The sequence below is a fragment of the Struthio camelus genome, chromosome 7, assembly GCF_040807025.1.
Source record: "Struthio camelus isolate bStrCam1 chromosome 7, bStrCam1.hap1, whole genome shotgun sequence".
NCBI lineage: Eukaryota > Metazoa > Chordata > Aves > Struthioniformes > Struthionidae > Struthio > Struthio camelus.
Genome location: NC_090948.1, coordinates 844,265 through 866,442, shown reverse-complemented (window position 1 = coordinate 866,442; position 22,178 = coordinate 844,265). Strand labels below are relative to the sequence as shown.

General features: G+C 44.4%; 1 protein-coding gene across 4 annotated transcripts in view; it reads right to left on the bottom strand.

Moving 5' to 3' along the window:
• The window catches only part of STK32C (serine/threonine kinase 32C), a 130,499-nt gene that overhangs the window by 50,119 nt on the left and 58,202 nt on the right, over positions 1-22,178 (bottom strand). For all 4 annotated transcript variants that reach the window (XR_011142349.1, XR_011142350.1, XM_068951344.1 and 1 more), the window contains one exon: positions 12,855-12,910. Coding sequence is in view for 1 of the 4 variants with exons in the window: in XM_068951344.1 (XP_068807445.1) it covers positions 12,855-12,910 (56 nt within the window). In the remaining 3 variants the exon portion in view is untranslated. The remainder of the gene's footprint in view (positions 1-12,854; positions 12,911-22,178) is intronic.

Sequence of the window (22,178 nt, the reverse complement as noted above, 5' to 3'; positions counted from 1 at the left end):
CATGGATGGACAAAAGCAGCCTTTTGGTCCGCTTTATAAAGTTGCTTCTGCTTCTAGTCTAAGAGGATCTCGACTGCAGCAACGCTGGGAATGCACAACCAGCAAATCTGGCCACGTTTCGGAAACACTGTTTATTGATTACATCTGCTGCAGCGTCTACCCATTTTTCTTTCTGTCTGAGTGCTCTGGACATAAGAGAGGGTCTGCCAGCCCTTTGAGGCTTCCCTTGTGCAGAATCTCTTGTAACGTCTTCTTTGATATTTGCTACACAAATAGGTAACCAAGTGGTGATAGCAGGGAACGAAAAGCTAACGCTGCGTTGTCTTCAGCCCCAGAATACACAGCACTGCTTTGTGCCTGGCAGAGGAAGACCCCGTATGAGAGCTAAAGATTCAGTCAGGTCAAGGCAGATACAGTGGGGTGAAGGAAACCCAGGCAAACAATATGGCAGAGAGAGATGCCTTAAATGGTCCAGCCTGTACTTCTTACATACTTACGTGACCATTTTTATCATTTAGTTGAAATTCATAAATGCTCATCTGATCCTGTATCGTCAGAGACCTAACTTGGATTTGGATGTCATTTAAATTTGTGATGTGAAAGTAGCAATACAATAACTAAAGATACATTTACAATATTCACACGTAACGCAGAAAAACTCCTTACTTGAAAAGAATTTGCAAGACTCTGTCAGACATTCCTGTTCTTTAGGACCTCATCGCTACTCTCCTTTTGGGTAGCTAGAGACAAATGTGGGACTCTGACAGGGCATCTGGTGGAGGAAAGAGAAAAGACCCCTAAGAAAGTTTGGCTCTGTGCAGAGAGCGTACAGGGCTAAGCTGTATTCTCTTGGGAGAAGTTTCTTTTGTCTGCCTTGTAATGGCACTACATCAATTTACCGTTTATAGCAAACAAGGACTTTATAGCCTTCATGCCAACACGTCTGGCGGAAGACATGCTATGGATTTGCTGTCTAGGCTTCCTCCCACTAATGACCTTTGTACAAACTGCTGTACAAAAGTAGTATATATTCCTACCATTGGATGACTTCAACCTCAGAACTGAGAAAGCAATGAAAAAGGTGACTTGGGACCTGGGAAAGCCCTGGGCCAGCTCAAAACAAATAAACCTTCATCTCCTTTGCTGTTTCCAGGAATGAGGTAAATCACAGGTCTGCCTTTTGCTGAGTAGGTCCAGTAGAAAGTAGATTCTTCAAATGAAAATGTGATTATGAACTCCAAAACACCTCTTCTTGTACAAAGTAAGTATTTTTACAACAGCCCTAGGTTTGTAAACTCGCTGGTTACAGCTTCTAGCACGTATCTCTGGTACAGCCGAGGGTACACACGTGCAAGGAACAGCCACGCTGCCCGCAGGCAGCCCGTGCTGCTGCTCCAGGCTTCCTTTGTTAACTGGGCCTATTTTTACTTTTGTTTATTCAGTCTGAACGGTACATTTAGCTGGAATGTCACAGCAAGGCTGTTTAACCAATTCAGTCATTGGAAATTATATAACCCTGTTGCCATAGAAATGACTATGTACTTTTATCTTGCTCTGCTCAGGCGCAAAGTGTAAACTGTAGGTACTTACATGGTGCCTCTGCGGCATCAAAGGTCTGTCCAAAAGATCCCTCTGCGCTACTCTCCTGACTCACAGGTGGCTTGAAAACTGATTAACTATGTAGCAATTAAATTAATTTAGAAATTGGTTTGTGGCTGAGAAATGCATTTGTTGCCAAAGGGAGGCTCTAGCCATATGGATATGTCATCTGGGGGAAGACACTTTTTCTGAGGGGGATAAAGCCAATTCAGAGAAGTAAGATACTACTGAGCAGAAGTCCGTGGGCAGAGGAGTCCAACTGGCCACTGGTGCCAGTGAGTGCGTCACCGCTCCTGCAGCAGGCTGGGTTTTGCTCTGAGCTAACGGTCCATGCAATCCCGCATGCCCACATGCTGGGATTGTGGGTTACCCGGGACTATTTAGCTGTCAGAATACACCATTTTTAGCCTGCAGAGGTCGATTTTAATGTTCCACTTACTAATGCAGACATCAGTAAGGAATGATAGATAATTAGATCTTCAAGAAACAGCAGGAGCTTGATGCTATGCCACTTAAGTCAATGGGATTATTCTCATTGATTTAAGAGAAAGCAGTCCAGATCTTATCACAAGAGAGAGAGAGATTATATATTATATTTTGCTTCTAAAGCCTCTGAAATATAAAGACTTAAAAAAAATCAATGTCAGAACTGTAAAAAAATATATTATTTCCCACAGACTTTTTTAATAACATGAGAACTTCTGGTAGAATAGATTGACTCATACTGGTAGAAATAGCTGATGTAGTACTTTATCCCACTCCTACCCTGCCAGTAGCTGGACAGCTACTCCTAAGGTTGCACAACGACCAACTTGCCTATAAAGAGCCAGTGAGGTGAGCATGACGCACCAACAGTCACCAGGCTGCGTACTTTGTACACGGTCTCATTTTTGGCGTCCCATGGCAGTAGCTGCAGCGGGGAGTGCTCAAGTGTGCAGAGGACACTGGAGTTTCCTTCTAAGCCGAGCTGCAGCGATCAGTACTTTTGAAGCAGATCCCCAAGGGAAAGGCCCAGACAAAAGTCAGATAGGAAAGAATAAAGAGGGCTGTTCCCATTTATATCTCCATTTGCAAAAGCAGTCATCACGGTATACCTGATGAGCAATGAACGCATTGCTCCTGGAGAAACGCAGGAGCTTCACGCTGCACCAGTGCTGTAATGACTTCGGGGAACTGGTAGCGTACGTGGAACTCTGGATTCACCCCCAGAGCAGAAAGCACACACAGCTGCAATCGCAAATTGCCTGCCTCTAAGGCAGCACATGCTGGAGGGAGCACCTCGGGGGGAAAGCGTAGATCCGCTGCCGTGCCGGCCCGTCTCCAGCTCCTCGCTGAGGCTGCCGCATGCAGGCCCGCTGCCAGCTAGCCCGGCACGTATGCGCTCGGCCTGCAGGCGCCACGGCCATCGAGCAGCCACCCTGCGCCACCGGCGCGGGCCATGTGCCCTCCACCACATCTGCACCCCTGACCTCGAGGCGGAGGGCTCCACTCGCCCATTATCCAGCCTGGGAGCTATCCATTCCCCCCAAAGTGATTTCAATGTCATGTAGTACTTGGTATTTCAAAATCTCTCTAGAGGTGACAAGTCTTGTTTTCCTTTTATTTAATGCTAGCCTTTTAAAAATGTAAAACATTTTATATTTCATGTTTCAGAGCTGCTCAGAGGCTGAAGGGGAAAGAAAAAAGAAAAAAAAGACTTGTTTGGAAGAGGATCCCATAGGAAGGCACCAGTTTTGTCACTGTGGCCAACAAAACTAAAGCATGAGAGTAAGGCAAGAATGGAAGGCACGAGGCACAGGATCATTCAGTACCCTTTTGTTCTTCATTTTTCAATCAGTTACTCCCGTTACAATTGCTAGTGACAGTTGATCATGCCGCCAACATATGATATATAAATAGCACCAGAGTACTGAAGCCAGCACATCCTGAGGTATCACCATTAATACCATGCCACGCTGAATTAGGGCATCCTACTGGGAGATCTTGACTCACGCTCCCTCAGGCAGGGGCACAGTCTGCTCCGAAGGACACATCCGTACAGCGGCTTTGCCCCGTTCCCTGCAAGTGACGGGCTGCCGAGCTCAGCGAACGTGGAATTAGGGATAAAGCTAGAGAAGCACGCTCAAGCCCAGCGCCTCCTAGCCGCTAAGGAAACAGATTTTTAAGACGAGGAGTTCTGCTCTGAATTGTATTATAATGCAAGCTCACGACAGTAGGGATCAAGTGTGCTGCACCTGCTCATGGCTTCATGAATTAAACATTTCAGCCTGGTTTTCTAAGAAAATGAGGTTATGTGATTTTCCTGTTCACCCCTGCTGACTTCTAAAACTGCTGGCCAATTTCAGCCGATCTCATCAGACAGGTGTTTCAAAGACATAAAAGTCCCTCTCAGTTTTGTGAAAACAGATGAGTCAACACAAAAGATAGAGATGCAGAAGGAGGGAAATGCTCCACCATTAATTAAATCATATTATCAGACACCAGAGAATTCACGTAATAAAGAATCTTACCAAATCAGGCTTCACTGCTACATATTAATTAAAATAGACAGGCTTTGTTATGGCAACAAGACACTAAATCTTCTCCAGTGTCAGTGAACTCTGATGACAGAAGACAACTTGACAAGAGAACATGACAAAATCTCGGCAGAGGAGGAAACAAGGGCATTCCCAAACAACTCTCGGAGCACAACCTAGAATGTGTCTGTAAAGTAGGGGGGAGTAAACTGACGGAAAACATCTTACTGATTATTTTGTAGTCAATAGAGGAGACAGGTTGGCTCACATACAAATTTTCTTCTCGTCTGAGCACACAACCCGCGGTGAAGTTGGCTACTGAAGTCCAGCTAGCAAAACCGGTGTGCTCTCCGCTTTCGTCCTTCGTGGCCTATGAAGGCAAGCGTATGGGCAAGGAGGTACGGGAAGAGGGAAGCATGCTGTGAATAAAGAGAGGGTCACAGAAATCACCCCGGGTGAGCCATCCTTACCCCACTACGAAGCTCCGGTGACACACGCTGGACGCTTATCCCGACACAAGCTGTAATGAATCCGTGGAGACCTGACCTCACCGCGCTCTGGGCTAGATCCTGGTTGAGAATAAGGATCATATACAAATCTCATGGATTCTAATTGGCATCCCATTTTCCTCCAAGCTTTCTGACAAACAGGAAACAGCAGGTCTGGGGACCCCGGAGGAACAGAGGCCACCTGAATACTAAGCTGAGCAATTACATGAGTGAGGGCTGAATTTGGCATATAAAGCTCAAATTCTTTCATAATACTCGTAATACTGCTCACAAGGCAGCTGCTGGGAACTGCCGCTCTCCTCGTAGCTCTGAAGGAGCCGGCACGTTTCTCTGAGGGCTTACTGGGCTTATTCAGCAGGACAGGGCAAAAGGGATGCAGCAGCTGGGCAGCCCCAGAGGGGACAGGGCCTCAGCAAGCACCACCTTCTCCTCTGGGCTACTCCAGCACCTGCTCATGGAAAACAGCCCAGGAGGTGGCCCAAGGGGTCACCAGCGTTTCTTCGGCAGAGCAGGGCAATTCTATCCAGCGTTCCCCCCCCTGCTATGCTATGCCATTTTGCCCGGGCACAGGCTCTCCAGTCCTTCACCTGCAGTGGCAGCTCCAGCCTCCCGTCCCACGTCCTTACTCACGGCCAGTGTGACTGTTATGACTAATCCGGAGTGAATGAAGGGGGCTGAAATAAATCTCATGCAGTTCCTAATGGAAATGTTAATAAAGCACTGGGTATATAATAATAATAAAAGTGGGTAGCTTTTACTATAAATCACTGTCTTATTAAGTTCCATCCTTCAGAAACTCAAAACATGTTCCTGGAGGCGTGGTGAGCAGTATCATGTACCAGGCCTCATTTGAGTGAAGTTACTATTCACTTTTTCACTGAAAACTATTTAGCAGCATTTTCTGCTCTATAATTTTACTCCTGCTGCTCTTAAAACCCAAGAGCTAGGCAGTAAGTTACTGTTAGACCACACTGTTGTTTTGGCTTTTAATTCTTTGCCATTCTCTCTCCCATGCCATTTACTGGTGCCACACTTGCAGCTTAGCAATGTCCGAACACAAAAAAACCCCGCTAAATAACACCTAGGAGGTTGTACCAGAGGGAGGGTCAGTCTCCACGTGCTTTGTTTCTCATCCTGTTTTCCTAAGCACCCACTTTTGGTCACTGTTAGAGGCAACAGATTTAGCTACACGTACCTCTTTGACCCGGGCTAGCAGTTCCTATGCTATACTGCATAGTGGAGGTGGTAAAGCGTGCTGGTTATGGTAACGGTGGGCGGTATCTTGAAATACCCCAGTTTTTGTCTCTAGGTCTGGCATGGCGAAACCTTGACGCGTGATAATCCTTCCACTTGCAGCGTAAACTCAGCAGCATTGCCCCTAGATTTACTGGGACCTCAGGATGGGGTAGCATCCTCATCTGCTGTGCCCTCACCCACAAGGAGGCTGGGACACTGCATTCAGGGACTAGCCAGTCCCACCAAACACTCCTCAAACTACCCAAGCTTCAGGGATGGAGGAAGGCTGACTCTGTTGAATACACATAGCTCAACTGGCCTGGCCATGCTGCTTCTGCTGCAGTCAGGACCTTCTGAATCTCTGGAGAGTGAGATCTAGTATTCACCACATTGGCCAAAAAACATAGATGAGAACAGAGGTCCATTTTTTCATTATTCCAGATGGCTCAACATGAGTTTCTGCAGCTGCAGCATACCTCAGCGTCTTTTCACAAAAAGCTGCGCCAAATGAGAACGCATGGAGAGAAGTGTTATCCACATTAGTTTTTATACTGCTTTGATTCTACTGTCAGCTTCAAACCTGCTCCTAAATTACTGCAGTATAGGATGATCTTCAGAATGGAAACACAATATTGAGCTACAGTTTCTCGGAGCATGAATATGAAGAAAAGCATTTTCTTTACATTACTACTCAGGCAATTACATTTTTCTTGCCTAGAGGATCTCTTATGTCCCACATAATAGTCTATTTAACTTCTGGGGCCAAACAAGATGGTGTCTGAACTGCCTAGGCTTGAAACCACCTTTTGTTTCTCCAAGCCTAAGGCTACCCAGCACAACATCACTCACTCTCAACGTATTGCTGTGCTAAGGAAGACAGGAGGGGAGCAGGGTAAACTTGTTAGGAAGACTCTGTACAATACCCAGAGCTGCTTCGGTGTCCTGGGATTCACAAACGCCTTTCTGCAGCAGTTTTCAAATCGCTTTGTATGCTGGACTTTATAGGAGGATGAAGCTCTAGCTGGTTTATTTCTACACTGCTGCCACTGCCCTTCTCATATGCACCAGTAGCACATTCTAGACACGGCGCAACTGCTGCTGGATGATTTAATTCCTTTGTGTGCTTTTTATAACCTAAGCCCCAGGAAGCTAATATCGGCATAATTTATCTGACCGTCTCCTACAACTTTTGCCAGGGCAGGACTGTACCATATATTTGCAGTATTCGGTTTGATCTAACTCTGCACAGGTGTTGGGGCTTCCATCTTCTTTCTTGGCTTTCTAATTAATGCCAGTATCACATCCTTCTTTGTTTTTCAGCCTAACTGTCCCTTCTCAGTTTAAGTTCATTGCTCCTTTTACAAAATAAAAGCATTTGTATTTCCGATGTAACCTTGACATTCCTGAAGATACAGCACATCTGCCAAAACCACCGCTGGCATATACCTTACCCTGGGGTATGCATGGGGCATGGAGTCAAGGCAGTTCTGAGTGTGAGAATGAGTCCTGGTGCCGACGTCTTGGAGGTATATGTATTTTGAAACCTGTCTGTGGCTGCGACAAAACCCTAGCCTCAAATACCTTAATCTCACATATGCTTCAGCATAAGTAAAGAAAAAAAAAAAAGGAAAAAGTTATCCATGGTATTTTAACATGAAGGGATTATGTTTCTAGGCTTTTATTTGGGGAAAGAACACTTACATTTATAAAGCTGGAAAAAAAGACAAAGGACAAAACTTGCCTTGAATATCAAAGAGGGATTCAGTTGAGAATAGACTTTAAGGGAATTTTATTTATGGTATATCTACTAGGTGGGCATTTATGACCTTTAGAAAATGGATTAAAGCTTTAGTATACCCAGCTTCAGGCTATGTGAATTATTAAAGCAACAAAACCATAAAGTTAAAGTACTTCAGCAAAGCAAACAATGTTAAAAGTGAGCTTTCTTTGGAAAGGTCACTCAAAAGCCATCTTCCATTGAGCTGACATGAAATCTACTGTAGCCAGCTAAGCAAAGCTCTCTTCAGGAGGCTCCTATACCACTCAGAGGTAAAGAAGCTGGTATGCAGAATAGAATAGAAATGCAATTTTGCAAGGTGAGCGTCTTTAAAGAAAGTAATAAAGTAATAAATGTATTCAATAAAGCTCATTTTTCATCCTTGTAACTTAGTTGTTTTCATTAACCTTCATCAACTGCTTTCTATATTGACCAATTCAAATGCAATTAAAAAACACAGCTCAAAACAAATCTCAGCTACAGGGCAAAATCCTACTAACGAGGCTGGGCAAAACCTCTTGGGTGACGGAAGCATGCAGAAATCCTTGCTGACCCACCTGAAGGGTGGACTGCAGCACACAAACTTCGGGGCCCCCTCCTGAGGCAGGCTAAGGCAAGAGGGCTAATCCTGGCTACCATTCTCAGAATCAACTTCCAGACTGGTTTTCCGAGTCGCTCTGCAACCTGTCCCTAGCTCCCTGACCATCAGGGACACATCGAATCTCAAAATCACATTTCTGGCTCATGGTCAGCTTGTCGCCCACCGGGCCCCCAGGTCCCTCTCTGCGAAGGGATCCCTGGAGAGCATACCTGGCCGTGTGCTGCCGTTCCTGTGCCCTGAAGCCGGAGATGCCTGCCAGGGGAAGGCAGAAGATCAGGAGGCTCTGGTCCATGCCCAGCTCCTGCCACCGTGTGGCACTGGGTCACACGCGGGGCATAGAGATCCATCCACTGCACTACACCTCCAGGAATGCCAGTGCCCTCAGAAACACCCCGAAGGAACCATCATCTTTAACAGACCATGACAATTGTCATGCTTGTAATGCTCTGAAATTGTAAACACGATTGCCCCTAAGATAGCTCATCCCAAAGACAGCAGCTAAACTAAGGGACATAGACACCTTCATCTGCAAATAACATGCTCCACCCCACTCCGGCACTATCGACGAGGTAGGTGCTCTCCTCCGGTTGTGGCTCCACATAACTGCATCTTTCTGAGTGACTCCCCTCAATTTCCTCATAGACAGCTGTGTACTCAATTCTAAACTGCGTGCATTAAAAAGCTACTTTGTTTTTTTTTTTAATTCCTTTTTTCCAAATTCTCATCATGGAGCCTGTCTACTCTAAAAACCTTTTTACTATCAGACAGCGTCCATTAAACTTTTACAGACTCCATTAGAACACTACAAATGAATCACAATTTGAAAAAGGGGAAAAAAAAGTAACGTCCCCCAAATCCTTGTACAGACTGCCTGTAAATGGCCCACAATTCTGAAGATGTATTTGTTCTCTCTGGAAAATTTCATTTCACATTGCTCTTCAGCCCCGCCTGGATCCTGATTTAATTTCGTCTTTCCAACAGTAGACAAAGGCATAAATTTGTGCTGAAGAACTTGCAATATGTTTTTATTTCATTAAAATAATATAAGATAAATTTCCCATAACCCTAGCAAATTCTTTATCCCTTGGAAAAAAAAACAGAAGAAGGCTGATTCAGACTGAGCATGAAAGCTCACAGAAAAGGAATCCCTCGGGAAGAATAATTTAACATTCTGCCTACCAGTTTGAACTGAAAAAGATTAAGCCAGGAAAGGTCAGTTTTAAAGAAGGAAGATGTCAAGATACCTACAATGCAGCTAGTGCCTTCTGAGATTTTCAGAAGTCTTGTGATCTCTCTCTCATGAAGTGTAATAAAAATTTGAGTTGGTTCCCATTATAACAGTTGGTCATAACTCACATCAAATTCAGAAAATCATTTCATTGCTACTGTTCATTAGGTAATGGCCTAGTTAAAACTCAATCAACCTCTGCTCCATGAGAAATAAGTCTGTGCTACAGAAAAACATAAAGTTTCTATGAAAATATTGTAAGTCAATATTATTTCTAATATCTATGGAAAATACTATATACATAAGCTAATTTGAGTATACATGGAATTAAGCATGGCCTTCATTTGATTAATAGCATCTAAAAGATGATAAAAATAGTATCTTAAAGACGATTAAACTCAACTCTAGGGGGAAAAAAACGGGTTTTTTTTTTGCAGACACATCAGAACCACAGTCCAAAGACTCTCCAGTCTCTTCAAAGTAGATTTCTGAATTGCATTTCGCCTGGTTTTGTACAGTTTCTGTACTGAAGACCACACACAATCTATCTTGAGAGGTAAACGAAAGTGAGAGTGGAAACAGAAAACTGGTGAAGTAAAATACCTTGCCCAAAGCCACGCAGCAGTTTCCTTGCCTACTAGGTCCCTTGCCTACTAGATCACATGGCTTTGTAAATTTCACAGGTCACAGATCAGCACATTGAGGGTTCCCACTCTAATTCTGAAATAGATGGGACATTGGCTCCTAAATGCCTTTCTGAATATGGGCCCATAGTACTTAAATGAACCAAAAACAACTAAACTACTCATAAATTTCAAATAATAGCTTTCAGATAGGTAGCTCTTGATTTTCCATAATTAACTGTCAGTTGTAGAAGACCTTGTAAATGTAAAATTGCTTTTCTCAGTATTAAAGGAAATTCAGCATAGTGACATAATTATCCAGAAAGATGACAGATGATTCATTTCAGCATTTTGTTGAATCTGTATATACAATTCTGATGCCTGCTGGACTGCTGTGTGCTAGACTTAACCCATTTTTAACATAAACAGTTAGTAAAGGAAGTAGCTATGAGGAACAGCTCTCTTCAGAGCCAAAAAGGTCCTGCCCTAGGATAAGATGTGTTTTTCCTTTTCATATTTTAACGAGAATTAACTAATTTTCCAGCACCTAGTGCTGCCACACATCAGAATCGACCTCCTTCCTTCGGAAAATTTACATTTGGAAGGATGAGTCATCTCATATGAGCTTGAAAAAATGTCAGCTGATATCTTTTGGTAAGGTCTTGGGATGGCTCTTTGGTCCTTCACAACAAGCAGAAGTCACAAGACATTGAGAGTTCCTGTTCTAGCCATGACACTTTTGGGAAACTTTCCCTTGCTCTTTGCAGAAGGCGGGCAGAGCGGGTGGTCCTTAACGCTACAGGGCTACACTAAGGAAGGATCTGCTCTTGCATTTATTCCTTCTCCATCATCTAACATAATCTCAAGTCTGATGCAGCTCCCCTTTCAGCGCTAGCCGTTTCTTGCTTGAAAACACAGCTGATTCTATTCAGAAAGCACTCTCTCCCTGACTTGCACAGTACTCATCTTAGCATAACATTTTCCTTAGCCCTCATCCCGTGTGATTCACAGCGAAGCCAGGCAGGGATTCGCGTGGGTAATTATGCCCTGAGCATGCCAGAACGATGTGAGAGGCATCTCCATGTTTGTCAGGTTACCGTCGCTGAGGCTGCAGCAAAACATTTCTGTTAGGAAGTATAAAGATCAAGGTAAGGATTGGATTTTGTATCTGTACTGTTTCTCAAGATTAATATTACTCAACAAATTAAACAGAGATTTTCAATAACTGGTGAAAATACAGGCTCTTCTGGTGAAATAAGTCTCTTAAGTCTCCTGAGAAATTTTTGCATTGCGAAGTTTCCAAGCCCCTCTGCGTGGGACACTTTCAGGAGAAGCAGCGGGACTAGGACTGAGTACTGAACGCAGCAGGAAAGGGGTGTTCACACCCACACCACCATGTGCGACGTGGCCTCATTAGCATTGTAACGGGTGGACTGAAAAAGTGGGGGCAACAGGATGTTTCATCTCCTGGGCCAGATTCAGATTTTCCTATGCAGCGTGCACAGCCTCGGACTCTGCGTCTTGGCGATCCTCACCGAATGAGCTGCTCACCTGGGCAGGATCAGATGGGCAGGATCTGGCCAAGACGCATAGACCAGCAGAAAGAAAAGAGAGAGGATACAGCTTTCTTCTGATTGTTCAACTTCTTTTTCAGTTTATTTTAGTACTGTGTGGAGATAAGAAGGCGTTTGCACCAACCCCTAAAGCAGTCTGTGCTATTTTACAAGTTTGATATTTTGCGTTTTGCACAACTTCAAAGACCCATTTCTCTGCCCCATCCTGTCACATCACCGCATTCAGCTCTGGCACAAAGCCCACACCAACAAACTGTCACATCAGAAGATTATGGTAACCAAATTCAACGATTTTCATGAACATGACCACGGCTATGGCTCATACCGTTCCTGTCCACTGGGTGTAGATGCCTCAGTGAGGCAGAGGGCAGCCGCTGGTAGGACACAGTAAAATGCAGGGGATGGAAGAAATATGGAGGAGTATCAATGCAATGAAGTCCAGCCAGATGAACAGAGAAGGAGCGTGTCCTTAATACGAGGCCATACACACAGGCGCACACACACATACACATGGAGCTTTGTGCTTGCAATGCAAATAAACAGTGTAAAACTCCGATGTCATGACAAAAGTAGCAAAGAGTTGCTTAGAGAGGAACAGAGCAAGAAAGTCAGTAAGAAAGGGAATGAGAAAGGAATACGAATGAGGAAATTAACTAGTAACTAATTTCCAGAGCTGTCCGTCTTTTTGGACAACATCTCCCACCTTCTCCCACACACTACTTGGCAAAAAAATGACTTTAAAAAAATCAACAAAAACTCTTAAGTACAACTCATTTCTCAGTGGGAGAACAGCCCAAGGCTTCAGAGAACCTTCTTGACCACATCGCCTCAGCTCCGCCCATCGCCCAGAACAACTTCCAGCACTTTTCTGACTTGCTGTGACCAGTTACAATCAATAAATCCACTTAGGAAACAGAGCACATAATGCATCTATTTGCCATGAAACGTCCACAGTTGTTCTGGCAGTTTAAAATGCAGCCATCTCACCACAACACCCAGAATTAAAACAATGCCAAATGGCAACAAAGTATTTTCCTGAGTACATTTGGCCTATGTTTACTCAGCAGCCATCATATGACAACAAAAATGATTTATTTCAGCACCATTACTGTTACAATGAATTGTAAGTACATAATAGCTTAGACCCGATAAAACAGGCAAGCAAACCCAAAACGCAATGTTCAAGCCTACCTTGCCAAAGCTTCCCTTCCCAATCGCTCGGAGAATCTGGAAGTGGTCAAAGTTTACTGCAAGATAAAGAAAAGAGGTTTAAATTTGTCAATGTCGTACTACCAAGATCTTGTATCGAAAAAGAATATAAGGAGACAAGTAAAAAGCGTTGGTCAAGTTTCATTAAAAATCACCACCTCCCCTGGAAGACGCAGGACACTAGTTATTTTAATTTCAACAGTCTTCTCTAGCCTGAAGTTGCTTCTTTTACAGATTCTGTCTCTCTCTACATGGACGTTTGTCCACCGTCTTCTACCCTGCCTTTGGCCCCGTTCCTCTAACCCCCACCCGCGAGGTCTCTTACCAAACGAACGCAAGGAAGGGACAAACTACAGTGGCCTTTTGCGGACGCGGAGGGCCCCGCGCGCGGCGACGTCGCCGCTGCCGGCGGGCGGGCGGGCGGTGCGGGCTGCAGCGGCCGGACAGGCTGCCGAATCGCCTGCCTCAGTTGCCTGCGCCCCTTCGCGCTGCCAGACTGCCGCCGACAACAAATAGTACAGAAAACGCTGCCTACTGTCAAGCTTAAAACGAAAAAGGCTGTAGGCCTGTCTTAACTAAACTGGAATTGTTAAAGATGTACGGTATCCACAAAGCGGGAGAAGAGGTGACTATTAAGCATGCGCATACTGACAAACGCAATTAGTCTACGCACCAGTAAATAAATGTTTTAGCACAAGTTAAAATATAACAATAACCTGTCCCGATACGGAAGGCGTTTCACAGAAGCCCCGTACACACGCGAGCGAGCGCAGGAAGTTCTGCTGACGGAGGAGCAACGTTTTGCCAACGCAGAGCCGCAGGCGGCCACCGCTCGCGACGGTCTTTCCGCTCCTGGACATCGCTGGCTCCGTACTGCTTGCGCACGTGCAGCAGCCAGTCGGTCGACTATTTGCGCTACCAGAAAGACGACATTTGAGGACGGGGACCGGCTCGATTCTCTTGCTATGCATACCCGTCTGCACCAGATCTGTCATTTTTCCCAGAGCCGCAGTGAGAAGTAATGACAGGAAAGGACAGTGCAGATACAACACCACAGCTATCGCCCGGATCAGCAACCACTGCAAACCAAGTATTCCTGCTAAGCTACTGCTCTGATCTAGTCTCTCTAATGTCAGTCTCAAATAAAAAAAACCCACTGACAGGTCTATTTATATCAGTAATGAGATAATCCCCATTCCCGTATCATCCGAGTTCCTCGCAGATAAATAAACAAGCACTCTCACAAAAGCCTGTGAGAAAGGACACAGCGTTATCCCATTTTACAGATTGCCTCTGCACACCTCGGTTCTGCGAGGCTTCGCAGCCCGGCAAGCGGCGGCCCCGCGAGCCCAGCCGGGAGCTCCCACCGCCGCGCTGGCTGCTCGCCGGGCAGCCGCCGACCTCCCGAGGAGCCCACGGGCGGGCTGAGCTGCTGCGGCCTCCGCTCTGCCCAGGAACCGCGCGCGCTCCTGCAGGGAGGCCCTGACCACGCAAAGGGGATTTCACCGAACGAGGCTGGACTGAGCAAAGTGCTGCGCGCGACGGTTTGCAGCGTGCGCGATGCACGAGGCAGCTCCGACGGCGCAGACAAAAATCACCCGGAGGAGCGGGAGCACAGCAGTCCTATAAATATTCTGAGTCCCTCTCCCAGATCTTAAATAAATGCACATCCTTCGACTCTGAGCATGAATCAAAAGCCCACATACGCCAGGGGAATTCCTGTTAGTCTTTTGTGCTAGGCTCACATCCAAAATACTACTATTTTAACTTCCACGGGATGTTTTCTGCAAAAGAACTCGGAGAACTTTGCCCAAGGAAACTGCAGGCAGACCCCAGGCCAGACCCCACCGGCGATCTGCCCAGGCCACAGGGCACGCTCGAGGGCGGACGCAGCGCCTCCCCTCGCTGGGACGCGCCAGGAGGGACCCGGGGCGCGCAGGCTTCCCATAACCTCCCGGGCTCCGCGCACGCGCTGCTCCCTGGCGCCGGCGGAGCTGCCGAACCCAAGTCCAGCTCCCCCTCCTGTCTGACAAAACCCACCACTGGAAGCAGCACTCCGGAGCCACAAGCAACACTTCACTGAGGGTTTTTTTTAACCTCCTCTATTAGAAAGACGGTAGCGAGCAATACATAGCCAAGGCTACAACTTGTTAATAAATACTCTTGCTGAAATCCGAAACGCTAGCATACAAGTCTGAAGTGTTTTGGGCAACCGATCCAATTCTTTTCACAGGCAAACAAATCCACTAATTGAACTTCTGTCACTAAGAAATATTCAAAGAGGAAACCCAATTATAATGAGCAGGTTTAAAGCACAGTGTTTCCTTGGCAATTAAACCATATGCTCATGGTCTGGGAGCGTCTAGTATCCCTTCAGCAAGACAGTTTTCTACAATTCTTTATTATAATGCTTGAAATCTTGTGTAAAACAACATTGTCACTTAGAAAACAAAGATAAAATTGTCATTTTTATGTATCCATGACTACAAATGATCTAGAAAGCATGCTCTAGTCTGCAGTCACGAAAAAAGGACATGAATATTCACTAGGCTCTTGAACCAGTATGCAAAGACGTCACTTTTAATAAATTAAACACACAGTTCTGCTGATTTGAAGTTCAGAAGATGTTAAACGAACTAGCACTGACTTTTTTTTTTGTTTTATTATTTCCTTTAGGAATTAGTAAGCAATTCCAATAAGAAAAGAGCAAATTTCAACATTTGGGGAAGAAATCATAGTAGCAGCATATTACCCTTTGAGCACAATATATTTGAATTTCTAAAAATGACAACATATTGCTACAGAATATGTGATTATCCCTAAAATAGAAAACCTAAACCTGCCTGGAACAATTATGTATGCTCCAGAGACTCCACTTTTTATGAGCTGACAAGAGAAAGCTGTCTTTCACCAATAGCTAGAATGGCTTATTATTTTGGGGTGATTTGTACGAGCCTGAGTCATCAACGCTAGTGAGGAATTTCATGACACGCACTCCCAGCGAGCCGGAGACGACAGCTGTTGCCTGTTCACAGGACCACATTCACCCACCACTTTGACTTCAGCGTGGCACAGTTTTGACAGTCACAATCTGTAAGTACAATAATGCTTTTGGCTTGAGGTTGAACCGAAGGAACCTGAAGAGGGGGGAGAGGGAGCTGGAAAGTATTCTATAAATTATAAAAGAAAGGGAGCGTTGCACCGTGATGTGCCTACACTAACTTGCTGGTAACACTGCAACTCCGCGCCATCTGTTGTGTCGGAACACCCCAATGGGTATTTTGTAGCTCCTCATGAAACAACTAAGTAAATTATTCCTATTGACTTCTCCAACAGCTCATTATCAATATGTCACCTTCTCAGCTAAGTGGAATTGCTGGACATAAAGCCGTAGTATTTACCACAAGGGAGACACGTCTGACATCAAGTAACAAACCATGAATCACAAATGAAGATTAACACCATGATCTGGATTTGCTTAGTTCAGTCTGGTTCTGTTTGTAATCTGAAGGAACGCATGAAAAGCAAGATGACAAGGTGTTACGCTCCTGCTGAACTTCACCAAGCCTCACGCGTTCCAGCCCGGCCCACCTCACAAGAGCGTGCCCGGTGCTGCAGTGACAGCTATATAATTAAGACTTCATTGTACTCACAAATGTACTACGTCTTAAAGAAGACTGGATCCGCAGCTTCTCTTTCCCGGTAAAATGAACTGAAGAGAATGAAGAATAATATCTTTTTATACCAATAATGTTTATACAGAACGATGAGCAGGTAAAGTGAGTTTTTTGTCTCCGTACTATCCTAAAATTATGAACATTTTCGTTTTTTCCCCCCTATTGATTCTGTATTTATTTACAAAACTGCTAAAAGTATGGCAAGATTAAAATAAAACTTCAGATACATAATGGACAGCCAGTGATGTTCCAACATCAGGGCCTGGTAATAATGTCCAATAGCAGCAAAAGAATGGATGCAATTACTAAACTCAGCATCCAACATCCTCAAAACTGGGGAAAAAATGAAAATTGAAACCACATTTTAAAGATCAAGTAAATCTTTCACTTTTTTTTTGTCTGCATGTTTTTCCAGCTTCATCAGTGAAAATAAGGATGCCGATATAACTTTTCACTCTAAGAACAACTCTCTACAACACTAAAGACCTAAGAAATTCTTTTTCGAGTTTTACAATAGCAAATTTAGAAGGCTAGTTTGGCATGACCAGGTTTCTCTTTCTGTCAATGCATTTCTATATGTTGGCATAATTAATAGCATTTGTCTACCTATTACTATATCATATTACTGCAGTCTAACACTGGAAGAAAATGTCAGTGTAATTGATGTAGGAACATTAATACACAGCCACAATAACCACAAGTTTGCTGCCACAAAATGCCCAGACTTTCAACTAACAGGAAAAAGAGCTACAGTTTAGACTTAAAAGTCATCACATGCATCTGTTTTAGCTAGAAAGAAGAGGCCACATCTCCAAAGCTATGAACCACTGGATAGACACAGAGAGAAGACAGCCAGGTTATACCCAAATGGTAGATAGCCTGTAGGAGAACACAGGGTTATGGGAATGAGATGAAAACGGTCATGAAAATCAAAGGACAATGAAAAGAAACCAAAGCAGCATTAACAGATGTCAGGATTCAGAAAATATTTGAGAGCAAGGAGCAGGGCTTGAGCAAGGATATCAGAGAGATGAGGGAATTAGTGTAAAGATCCTACAAGAGAGATGTAGACGTCACTGCAACTGAAAACCCACAGAAAACTCCCAAAGAAAGTGGTGAGCCGGCTAAAAATAGTGGGAGAGAGAAGTAGGACAACAGAAAAGACAGGAAGGATTCAGTATTAAAAGCTTTCGAATTGGAGAATGATTCTGAATGAAGTGGAAAGATTAGGAAAATCTGAAGTGAGATTGGAGATTCGAGATGAGGTCAAAGTGACTTAGAAGGGGGAAAATGTGGAAGTATTTGATCAAAACAGGGGAGCAAAAAAACAACAGGGAACAGTAACATCGGTCCTCTCCAAATCTGAAACCCTTCTGCTCTGTTCTTCCCTTTCTAGAGGCCTTACAACTGTCTGATGGAAGGTACGAATTTTTCTGTAGCTGGATGGCTCCACACTGCGCAAGAAACCACTGCTTTCCTTTGTACCACTGAAAAAAAGCACAAGCAAAACATTTGGTCTCCAACATGTAAGGCTGATCTGTTTTGCCTATTCATATCTACAGAGAAGATTACATGGGTGAGAAAAATGGAAATATAGTATAGTGTGACTGACAGGAAACTCAAGTGAGCATTAACTACCCAGGAACTCAGGGAATGCTGGTAGATAACAAAAGAAATTAAAGGTATAATACATGCCCAGTGCTATAAATGAACCCCTTTAGGCACTAAGGATTCAAACATACTATTAAGAAGTAACTTTGAAATCATGTAAAAACAGTGAGTTATTGTGTGATTAAAAATGAGCCTCTGTGACTCTCTAAGGAATCAAATATACTATACAAACCAACTGCTAAGTCATTTTAGGAAGACTGGGTTATTGATATTAGGTAGAATGACCCAATTGGTTTGCATTGGCCAGAAACCCTTCCTAATTAGTGCAAAAATATCGTTTGCCTTGGCCAGAAACCATTCCAGATTAGTACAAGTGTATTACATTGATCTGTTTCTTCATCAACGAACTCAGGAGGCACCAGTGAACCCCGTGAAAAACAAAATACCTTTTCTGCTTCTTACTTTATGCTTTACAAATGTTATTTATGTTAGAAAACTTCTGTTCCTTTGTAGTAACATCCCAAAGGGGCAAACTGGCTATTCATTAACAACTCAGTTGAGCTCTCTGTAGGTGCAGATTAATGATCACTAAATGAGCTCAGACTGGTCTTACCCAAAAACACAGAAGCATGCTATTTTATATATGCATGCTAATGGACAAATAAGGCTGGTTATGTATGCCACACAACTTTCACAACAACTAGCCTCCCCGGGCCTTGGGGTAAGATATTCTTTCTGACATTCATTACAGAAGGGTAAACAGCACATAATACGACCAGTGCCCTTCTGAATGACCTAGAATGAAATGAATAACTAATGCCCGGAGGTCAATACCGAAGACATTTTCATTTCCTACATGTCCAGTTAATATTTTCAGAATTGTACAGCCTTGCTGCAAAACTCTCTCTTATTTTGGTAAATGGTCCGTTTTATGTTGGTATCGCTTGTTAAACAGCTACTAAGCAGCTTCAAAACAAACTTGTCTTTACATTTTTTTCCTAAAAAAGAAGGGAAATCTGCAACAGATGGTTCAACACACTGGTCACTTTATGAATGATGGAAGACCTTTCCCAACCTGACCACAGCCACCAGGAACTGAGACCCAAGCTAATGTCCTCCTCTCTCCAAATCCAGAGGAAAAGAGAAAGCATGCTCCAGAAGACTACGGCAAGCAGTGGTGACGCAGTGCCTGCTGCAGGAGCGCAATTGGGCTTCTCAAAGGAGAGAACTCACAGAAGTGACCAGCCAAGTGTGCAAACACAGAGCCCAAACTGTGTAATCAGCAGTATTAAAGTGATGGAGGAAAAAAAACAAACATTACCTAAGAATTCATCCTGATACCCATGCAAACACAGTGTGAAATCAACTTCAACGTGGCCTCGACAGCGCTGAGTAGAGGGGTACATGATCCCACACCTGGGGCACCGGGTCCAGCTCTGGGCTCCCCAGTGCAAGAGAGACACGGATCTACCGGAGTTAGTCCAGGGAAGGACCACAAAGATGATTAAGGGACTGGAGCATCTCTCAAAGGAGGAGAGGCTGAGAGAGCTGGGACTGTTCAGCCTGGAGAAGAGCAGGCTCGGGGGATCTTATCAATGTGTATAAATACCTGATGGGAGGGTGTAAACTACATGCGTACCCCAACTACAGTAACCGACCTCGCCTGACTTCAGATGAATTTGGGAGGCAGCTGGAAGCTTTCCCCACGTGTGGGTTGCTTTTGCAATCAGGACTCTTAGCACTTACAGTTTTCATTATGTAACAGTTTATTCCTTTGTATCTTCTAGGGGGTTTTGTTCTGTACTGGCTAGGTTATTACTTTCAAATGCTAACATTTGGAGGCCTTCCTATACTATTACCAAAAATGATCCACTCAACAACACAAGGAGGCTATTTACTGAGGTAAGATTCTAATTATTTTGAAGGTACTTTCTCTAGAGTGGCATAATGTTCAGATGAAGATGTGACGGTTGGTAAATGTTATTTAGGTACATTTCTATGGCTTGCATCTAAAGTGTTATTTTCTCCATTGTGCACTGCTCAAAGTATGCATTCCTCTTTATGTTAAATACGCTACTTAAAATCTACATATGGAGTTATTATTCTTAATGATCATTATTATTACTGTAAAGCAAATGCTAATTGTTCATTCTTAAAACACAATAAAAGGGAAATATTTCTTAACTGTGACTGCGTGTCACATTAAGAGCTTGCTGCTGCAGTTAAACAAATGGCATAGCAGATCTCAGGTGCCTGCACCCGCTGTCAAATGAGAACCTAGCAGTGATGAACGGGGCCACAGAAAGGAGACGGCAGCATCTCTTCTCCTCACGCTGGCACACCATAATACAAAGCACACAGCGGATCAAAGGCTGGAAGTGCCATGCACAGAGCAGACCAACAGGCAGCCTTTTCTTGTTAATGCCAGGAAACAAGCAAAATAAAATGGCAAGAGAAAAGAAAACAGCTGGCAAGAAAGAGAAACTGGAAGATTAAGAATATATGCAGCCAAGAAAGAACTAAAAATGGGAAAAAAAGAATAAAAAGGTAAAAGATGAGGAGAATGAGGGAACATGAGAGAACAGTTTGTAGAGAGTGAGAAACGAGAGAGGTCATGGAAGCAGAGAGGACAAGACAGCGTGACTCAGTCCGTCCAATTTCTCTTGGCCTCTCTGCTGTGCACGGCCGTTACTTGGCTGCACATCGCGGCCCTTCGGCTGTGGCCACGACTGTGTCTCCAGATCTTCCTGTCCCAGGGGAGACCACTCTTTTAGACCAGGAATCCACATAATGAGACAAGCATTTTTCAGTCTCACACCACGTTGAAGAGCAGTACATAATGTTTCTAGTTTTCTGGTCACAAATAAGTAGCAGCACACAAAGGATTATTTTCTACTGTCTTCAAAGTGTTTAGAAAGACAAAGCGCAAGGCTTCCTATCTCTCCATTCAAAGCAGAGCCCCATCTCTGGAATGGGGGAGAGTAATGCTCTTTATCTACTTCTGTGAAGTAGAACTGCTTCCTAGGACTATGTGGAGGGCTGGTGGCAAGCTCGGGAGGAGGTGTTTCAGAAGAGAACTTCTCCTCTGCTGCAGATGATGATGCCTTGTAACCGCAGCCACATCAGTTCAAACAGGGCTCAGACCACTGCCTCGGAGGCATCGCTCTTCACTTCTTGCAGTACAGCAGAGAAAAACAACTGACATCTGAGCTGGATCTTCTGCTGGTGCAGGTGAGTGCAGACCAACCTCACTTCACGTCAGTAGAGGTCTGGTCCTCGTCAAGCATTTACAAATGATCATGTTGAAGGTATCTACCCAACTGTTGCTGCTACAGCTCTTTGGGTCAACTCCCAGATATTTCCCTGGCTGCTAATGCCATATCACCCAGCGGCAGGGAGGCAGCAGTGCTTGCTGTCCCTCTTCCTCCGCACAAGGTCGGACGCGGCTACACACTCATTATGGAGGAGGGGAAAGAATCCAGACTGGTTTTGCCTATTCTGTATTCTGCAACCCATCTACATGGAGCGCCTTCCACCGCGGTGGCCAAGCGGCAAGCATGGGGCTTTGCTTCTGCCAACCACCACGTTTACGATGCTCAGTGTTGTCGTGGCACTTGAAGCAGGTAGAATTCCTGTCTAAATATGTTTCTATATATCTTAGGTTTATATAAAATACATTCTAGAAGGCAAAAGCAACACAAATATTCATGTAATAAGGAAACTATGAGATTCAGCAGCAGTGTCTCAGCTAAGACAAAATGATTTGGCAAGACTCAAGTATACTGAAACAGCCCTTTCACTGCCAGACTTTTTTGGGGAGAAGACTGTGAGCAGTCAGTTCTGATTTATTCTAGGAAACCTTCTCTGCGCTCTGGCAGCACAAAGCAGTGTTAACAGTAAATGGAAATACCTCTGCCTAGGCCTCTCCCCAGCTCAGCCGTTGCTGGTATAACCTCTGCAGGGGCATGTAAGAGGTGAATGTGGCCCAAGCCCCCTATTTCCTGTTTTGCAGAACTAA